The 8668-nt window shown below is 38.3% G+C and overlaps 1 protein-coding gene across 1 annotated transcript in view; it reads right to left on the bottom strand.

The window, feature by feature from the left end:
* Positions 1-8668, bottom strand: part of LOC107725433 (mitogen-activated protein kinase kinase kinase MLK4-like) — a 27936-nt gene that overhangs the window by 12185 nt on the left and 7083 nt on the right. Inside the window, exons 2-4 of the mRNA XM_016534675.1 lie at positions 5941-5968; positions 5779-5863; positions 5687-5708 (exon numbers count right to left, since the gene is read on the bottom strand). Of these exons, the coding sequence (XP_016390161.1) occupies positions 5687-5708; positions 5779-5863; positions 5941-5968 (135 nt within the window). The remainder of the gene's footprint in view (positions 1-5686; positions 5709-5778; positions 5864-5940; positions 5969-8668) is intronic.

Below are 8668 nucleotides of genomic sequence, written 5' to 3'. Positions count from 1 at the left end.
ATATGACAGTGGGCAAATGCATAAAGTGTAGCATAATTTGAAATCACAAGTTTAAAGTTTGTCGATCGCGCATCTCCAGTGAAGCTGAACTCTCCTCCTGTCAGCATTCAATTTGCACGAACCGACCGTCACACAGAGAACACGCGATCATGCAGGATAAACATGCACACTTCACAAGATCTCACAACTGGATTCGACTATGTTTGCAAGGTTTGTGAAATTAAATGTTCATTAGTCATTCAAAGATTTGTTTAAATGATATAAAAGCATATTTGCTGAATGCTGACTTTCTATTACTAATAATATTAAAGCAATCGTTATAATACTTTTTTTGTATACATTTTAATTCCTTTGTTTAACTGTTCTATCTGATTATTAGACAGACTTCTATCCGTTTTAGACAGAACTGACCGACGACGGCGAACAAGAGGGAGAATGAGAGCGGTGTGCGCTCAGGCGCTGCCGTTCTCAGCGCCGTCAAAATAATAGTCCCGCCTCGAACACATCGGCCAAACATAAAAACTTATCGGCCGATGCCAATATTTGAAAAATGCAGATGGCGATATATCGGTCGACCACTAATTTTAATTGGTTGTTCATCGGGGTAATGATTTAATGAACTAGCCCTAAAGAAGTAACAACAGCAGGATGTTACTTTTTTAGCGACAAGAAAATATCTAATCAAATTAGAATATCTTCGTTTTATCAACATACATCATCTACAGGTGCATCTCAATAAATTAGAATGTCGTGGAAAAGTTCATTTATTTCAGTAATTCAACTCAAATTGTGAAACTCGTGTATTAAATAAATTCAATGCACACAGACTGAAGTAGTTTAAGTCTTTGGTTCTTTTAATTGTGATGATTTTGGCTCACATTTAACAAAAACCAATAAAATAAAACCAATAAAAAAAACATTTTTAGTGAAATGTTGGCCTTCTGGAAAGTATGTTCATATACTGTACATGTACTCAATACTTGGTAGGGGATCCTTTTGCTTTAATTACTGCCTCAACTCGGCATGGCATGGAGGTGATCAGTTTGTGGCACTGCTGAGGTGGTATGGAAGCCCAGGTTTCTTTGACAGTGGCCTTCAGCTCATCTGCATATTTTGGTCTCTTGTTTCTCATTTTCCTCTTGACAATACCCCATAGATTCTCTATGGGGTTCAGGTCTGGTGAGTTTGCTGGCCAGTCAAGCACACCAACACCATGGTCATTTAACCAACTTTTGATGCTTTTGGCAGTGTGGGCAGGTGCCAAATCCTGCTGGAAAATGAAATCAGCATCTTCAAAAAGCTGGTCAGCAGAAGGAAGCATGAAGTGCTCCAAAATTTATTGGTAAACGGGTGCAGTGACGTTGGTTTTCAAAAAAACACAATGGACCAACACCAGCAGATGACATTGCACCCCAAATCATCACAGACTGTGGAAACTTAACACTGGACTTCAAGCAACGTGGGCTATGAGCTTCTCCACCCTTCCTCCAGACTCTAAGACCTTGGTTTCCAAATGAAATACAAAACTTGCTCTCATCTGAAAAAAGGACTTTGGACCACTGGGCAACAGTCCAGTTCTTCTTCTCCTTAGCCCAGGTAAGACGCCTCTGACGTTGTCTGTGGTTCAGGAGTGGCTTAACAAGAGGAATACGACAACTGTAGCCAAATTCCTTGACACGTCTGTGTGTGGTGGCTCTTGATGCCTTGACCCCAGCCTCAGTCCATTCCTTGTGAAGTTCACTCAAATTCTTGAATCGATTTTGCTTGACAATCCTCATAAGGCTGCGGTTCTCTCGGTTGGTTGTGCATCTTTTTCTTCCACACCTTTTCCTTCCACTCAACTTTCTGTTAACATACTTGGATACAGCACTCTGTGAACAGCCAGCTTCTTTGGCAATGAATGTTTGTGGCTTACCCTCCTTGTGAAGGGTGTCAATGATTGTCTTCTGGACAACTGTCAGATCAGCAGTCTTCCCCATGATTGTATAGCCTAGTGAACCAAACTGAGAGACCATTTTGAAGGCTCAGGAAACCTTTGCAGGTGTTTTGAGTTGATTAGCTGATTGGCATGTCACCATATTCTAATTTGTTGAGATAGTGAATTGGTGAGTTTTTGTTAAATGTGAGCCAAAATCACCACAATTAAAAGAACCAAAGACTTAAACTACTTCAATCTGTGTGCATTGAATTTATTTAATACACAAGTTTCACAATTTGAGTTGAATTACTGAAATAAATAAACTTTTCCACGACATTCTAATTTATTGAGATGCACCTGTATATATATAAACAAAATATACAAACACAATAAATGGGTTGCAACATAACATGGGCAAACCCACATCTACCTAAAGCTGCAAACAATAATTACAAGTTCGAAAAGGAGCGGGATGAAGCAAAAGCTTGTTAATCTCATTAATCTATTAATCAATTTTTAAGTCTAAAATTTGTGCGAAGTAAAATATAAATTATGTAATTTCCGCAGAAATTAAATAAATAACTCTTCTCCTTTGTGTATCATGATTACCTTTGTCCAGTAATCTGTAAAGCACATGCATATTTGGCATTATGCAAATGTGAAAATCAAGTGAACAGATCATGTTTGGGCATTCAGAATGAATGATATCTCCCTAGGTGGGAGTCTCAGTTCTTTTTATGATTTAAAAGTGTTCAGTTTGCAATTATGTATTGTGAATAACTATTCATGTTAACCACTCTCTCACTTTCACTTTAGCTTGATTTTATTAGCTGAGGCAGTCCTTTTCTTTCTTTCTTTTTTGGTAAATGAAATCAAGTTGAAGATGCGTCCTTCATGTATGGACCCAGACAAAGAAAAAGAGAAAAAAAATCTATCTATCTATCTATCTATCTATACCGAAATCTTATAGAATTTATAGTTGTTGTTTTTTTATCCTGTTTATAATGTTTCCCCAGATGTGACTATTAATGTTTTTGTTATACATCTTTTTTGCGTGTTTAGGTGGTGAGGGGGAAATGACCAAGGGGGATGTGCTGAGGGAGTCTTCAGAGGGAGAGTCGGTCCTGGGACGGTACAGCATTATTTCCCGTAACTCTGAGCGACCGGTGATCCATCAGGTGGCATCAGCGCCTATGTCTTCAGACCGCGTTGAGTGTGTGGGTCTGTACACGTGCATCGTTCATCAAAATGTCCTTTCGCTTTCAGTTTAGCCCCTGTGAAAATGTTCTCATGCAAGCTTTTAAGTCGGTCACATAACCAAAAATGCTGACTCTCCGGTTATTTATCTCATCAAATTCTGCCTGCGGCTGTATAGCGATGGATTTATTTTTTCCCGGTCAGGAGGCTGCCTGGCCAATAAACAAACAACTTATTTAGCTGTTTTCTGAAGTGTAGCTTTATTTATGAAGTAAAGTAAGTACGTCTGACGTTTTTCTTTAAAATTAGCATTTCTTTCTGGCTACTATGTATAGGTATCTATGTAAGTACTGGTACTTCTGAATGGGTTGAGGCTGGGAATTAGTGCATTTGAATATAGTGCATATATAGGTGCATCTCAATAAATTAGAATGTCGTGGAAAAGTTTATTTATTTCAGTAATTCAACTCAAATTGTGAAACTTGTGTATTAAATAAATTCAATGCACACAGATTGAAGTAGTTTAAGTCTTTGGTTCTTTTAATTGTGATGATTTTGGTTCACATTTAACAAAAACCCACCAATTCACTATCTCAACTAATTAGAATATGGTGACATGCCAATCAGCTAATCAACTCAAAACACCTGCAAAGGTTTCCTGAGCCTTCAAAATGGTCTCTCAGTTTGGTTCACTAGGCTACACAATCATGGGGAAGACTGCTGATCTGACAGTTGTCCAGAAGACAATCATTGACACCCTTCACAAGGAGGGTAAGCCACAAACATTCATTGTCAAAGAAGCTGGCTGTTCACAGAGTGCTGTATCCAAGTATGTTAACAGAAAGTTGAGTGGAAGGAAAAGGTGTGGAAGAAAAAGATGCACAACCAACCGAGAGAACTGCAGCCTTATGAGGATTGTCAAGCAAAATCGATTCAAGAATTTGAGTGAACTTCACAAGGAATGGACTGAGGCTGGGGTCAAGGCATCAAGAGCCACCACACACAGACGTGTCAAGGAATTTGGCTACAGTTGTCGTATTCCTCTTGTTAAGCCACTCCTGAACCACAGACAACGTCAGAGGCGTCTTACCTGGGCTAAGGAGAAGAAGAACTGGACTGTTGCCCAGTGGTCCAAAGTCCTTTTTTCAGATGAGAGCAAGTTTTGTATTTCATTTGGAAACCAAGGTCCTAGAGTCTGGAGGAAGGGTGGAGAAGCTCATAGCCCAAGTTGCTTGAAGTCCAGTGTTAAGTTTCCACAGTCTGTGATGATTTGGGGTGCAATGTCATCTGCTGGTGTTGGTCCATTGTGTTTTTTGAAAACCAACGTCACTGCACCCGTTTACCAAGAAATTTTGGAGCATCCTTCTGCTCCTTCTGCTGACCAGCTTTTTGAAGATGCTGATTTCATTTTCCAGCAGGATTTGGCACCTGCCAAAAGCACCAAAAGCACCAAAAGTTGGTTAAATGACCATGGTGTTGGTGTGCTTGACTGGCCAGCAAACTCACCAGACCTGAACCCCATAGAGAATCTATGGGGTATTGTCAAGAGGAAAATGAGAAACAAGAGACCAAAAAATGCAGATGAGCTGAAGGCCACTGTCAAAGAAACCTGGGCTTCCATACCACCTCAGTAGTGCCACAAACTGATCACCTCCATGCTACGCCGAATTGAGGCAGTAATTAAAGCAGAAGGAGACCCTACCAAGTTATTGAGTACATGTACAGTAAATGAGCATACTTTCCAGAAGGCCAACAATTCATTAAAAATGTTTTTTTTTATTGGTCTTATGGAGTATTCTAATTTGTTGAGATAGTGAGTTGGTGGGTTTTTGTTAAATGTGAGCCAAAATCATCACAATTAAAAGAAACAAAGACTTAAACTACTTCAGTCTGTGTGCATTGAATTTATTTAATACACGAGTTTCACAATTTGAGTTGAATTACTGAAATAAATGAACTTTTCCACGACATTCTAATTTATTGAGATGCACCTGTATGATATGCAGTCTACCAATAACTTTAGAGTGACAGCACTCACTAGGAACACCCGTAAGCAACTTAAAGTACTACTACAAAGATACACTGGTGGTGTGAAGGGAGCATCAGTACTCAAATGTCAAAAAATGTCATGCTCATGTATTAATAACATATAGTGAACCACTGGATAAACAACACAGGAGCACCTAGGCCTGTCACGATAACAACTTTTTGTTGTGTGATATATTGCCCCAGAAATAATTGCGATAAGCGATATTATTGTCATTTTAAAGACCATTTTATGCCACTGAATATATAATCATGCAGATGAAACTTTGTTTGTAGAAGCATTTTTTTAAACTTGAACTAGCACCTCATGACTACACCACGTTATGTACCAGAATCTGCAAAAGACACAAGCGCAAGTGGAATGTACAAAACATGGTGACATAAATTTTTTAAGTAAATATAATGTGCGATATATTGCGTCACCAAAAATTATTGCGGTCATGTACATATATTGTGCGATAAGTCGATATATTGATTATTGCGACAGGCCTAGGAGCACCATCAGTGAACTACCAACAGACCTACCCTCCATGAGCTTAGCAAAAGGCTCGGGATATTAATAGTGTTTGTGCGATCTGTCTGTTTCAGACGGGAATGGCGCTGAAGGATCGGAGCACAGAAGGTCTCGCGGCCGCCGCGTCTCCCGTCTCGATGGAGGCTAAAGTGAGCAACGGACAGCAGGCGCTCCTACAACACCTCCTGCTGAAGGAGCAGAGACAGCAGAGGATGATGTCACCTGGTGAGCAGAACGCACAGGAAGTACATGTTCTTAAAGTGACAGCGGATCAATTTTTTCAAGTAGTAAAACTAAAAAAAAAAAAAAAACAGAGAGGAGAAATGTTTGAGTTATTTGTACTATATTAGTTCTAAGTTAATTGTAAAAGTATGCAGTGAAAAAATGCACTGAAATAACAGAAAAAAAAAAGTGACTGGGCCATTCAGATCAGCCACTTTAAGTTATGATGGAAATGTTTTCTACGCGTGAGCCTTAGCCTTTGAGCATTTATGTCAATGAATAACAATACAAGAATGCTAAGAGGATGCTCATATTTCCACTCTTTTATCATGAAGTGGAATCTTCAAGGACAGAGGCCTACATGAAGAACTCTAAGAGACATACAAGTCGCTCTAGTTTACCATTCAGTCTCGTACCAAATGACAAACAACATGAGAATGTAGGCCAGCTTGCTTTGAAGTGAGGAACATCCTGAGGTCAGGAGTAGTATTATTTCTCACCGGTTCTGTCCTTGACAACTATCCAACTTGAGACCTTTATCAACATCAGTATGTAATAAACAGTGTTGATAACTACATGTCTGATTAATCTAACCTTGACTCCCTTTCCATCATGACCTGAGGGTGTAACTAAGTATTCTTATTTGTGGACACATTTCATTAAACACGTTCTAACTTTTCCAGCCTATAACCAACGTACAGTGGTGAGGACTGGCCTTGACTACACTCCCAGTTTATGCACTTGTTACAAAGCAATACATTTAGTATAACTGTCTTGCATTTTAACATTTTCACCCGTTCAGTTATCAGAAATCACAATGTTTATTTATGCAATAAGCCAGAGGAAGCTATCTAATCAGAATTTAGAGTTAAAACTATTTTCACAATGAGGATTTTTGTTCCTTTACAATTATCTTAATTTTCTTTGAATCCATAAACATGCTGTACGTTGCAAATAAAAATAACCAGGCAGACAGTGTCTTTTAAAAGATAAAAGACCAGCATGTTAGAAAATACTCATTTAAAATTCAATCTTTAATTTTGGGACAAACATGAAAATTGGGACTCCATTTCGAACAGGTTTCACCTGTTTTGATGCTTTCAGGTTAATCTCAGCTGTTGGTTTCTATGCACTTTTAGGTTTCCTTTCCATGAAGTAACAGCACAACAGTAAACAACTGTTTAAAATGTAATGACATAACACCCACAACCTATTACACAATAAGATTTAATATTTTATACATTTCAGTAAACCAGTTGGTTGTATATGAATGCTGTCTTATTACTAAAGAAGATCCACTTTTTCTGTGAACCTGAAACACAAAATAAATGTTAAACAATTAATATAAATAAATAAAAATAAAAAACTTCTAAAACTAATAGTGCTTCAAAACAATCCTGCTCTGATTTGCCTCCACTTTTCTTACAAGTCTTTTCTTTGCTCAGATTTCTATGGTGTCAGTTTTATGGGGCAGAAAATCATCTTTAGATCATTAGACAATAACCACTGCCTGTAGTATGTTCGCCACGGACCCTCTCTATCCCTCCAACAAGGCCATTGTTCTCTACACTGTCAGTCAGAGAGAGAGAGAGAGAGAGAGTGAGTGTGTGTGGGTGTGTGTGTATTTTGGAGAGCACACATGCTTGAGATTCCTTAACGTTTCACTTCATGTGCCTGAAATTACAAAACACAAAGCACAGTGCCGAGTTTCACAGGGGCTGCTGGCTACAGTTCTGCAATATTCTTTACCCCCAATCAGGGGAAGCTCCCTGTCTTGGAAAGAAAACAGCAGCCATTGAGGAGATTAAAAATAATGAAAATAAGCCTTTCAGGCCCAGGAGTCGGAGCATTCTCGGGTTGGCAGTCACCTAGCAACTAGTGCTTGACCATTCCATTGTGCAAACTTGTGTTAAGCTTTTGCCCCCTCGTTAGCGACATTCCTTTGAGTGAGGTATTAAAAGATTAGGGCACAAAAACATCATTTTACTCACTATTTGCTATATGTCAAAGATAATCATTGATCAGATAAGCAAGAGTGGGCACAAAGCAAATCTGATTTCATTTCTTACTTTTTGAGAGACAACTACTTGACTTTGCTGTTGTTTGTGCCTCCTTAAAAATGTACCCTCTACCTTTAACCTGCTAAGCAATGTACTGCAACCTGAATGGAAAAGAGTACTGCAAAGAGTCCCCTTAAGAACACAGCAGAAAGGGTCTGGCTCATGATGGGTGGGTGTCTTGAGTGCAGCACTGAGCAAACACACGTTATTTTTTCAATTAAGGTCAGCAAGCTTCCAGTGTTGTTTGTCACAATCCTGTGGAGAGATGAACAAACTGAGTTGTGTTAACAGTAGCACTGCCAGGCTGAACGGGGGCAGGGTGCCACATTGCGTCTATTGTTGATAGTGGAATGCTGTATTAGCTGCTAATTTAACAGAGAGAATGACACAGTAATAATAATGATGCATAACGCATTTGCAGAGCGAAATCAACTACACTACTATTCTAAATGTTTTTTTTTTGTTTTGTTTTTTAAATAAGCAGCAAGGATGCCATAAAATTATGACATAAAAACATGACAGTAAAGACACTTACAATCAACAAATATAATTACAATGTAAAGACACAATGTAACACACAAATATGTGTATTATATATATATATATATATATATGTAAATATATGTATGTATATGTAAATATATGTATATATACATATATATATATGTATATGTGTGTGTATATATATATATATATGTATATGTGTGTATA

Source organism: Sinocyclocheilus rhinocerous, unplaced genomic scaffold, assembly GCF_001515625.1.
Source record: "Sinocyclocheilus rhinocerous isolate Xijiao unplaced genomic scaffold, SAMN03320098_v1.1 scaffold366, whole genome shotgun sequence".
Lineage (NCBI taxonomy): Eukaryota > Metazoa > Chordata > Actinopteri > Cypriniformes > Cyprinidae > Sinocyclocheilus > Sinocyclocheilus rhinocerous.
The sequence above is the reverse complement of the archived record's forward strand: the minus strand, read 5'-3'. Positions and strand labels throughout refer to the sequence as shown.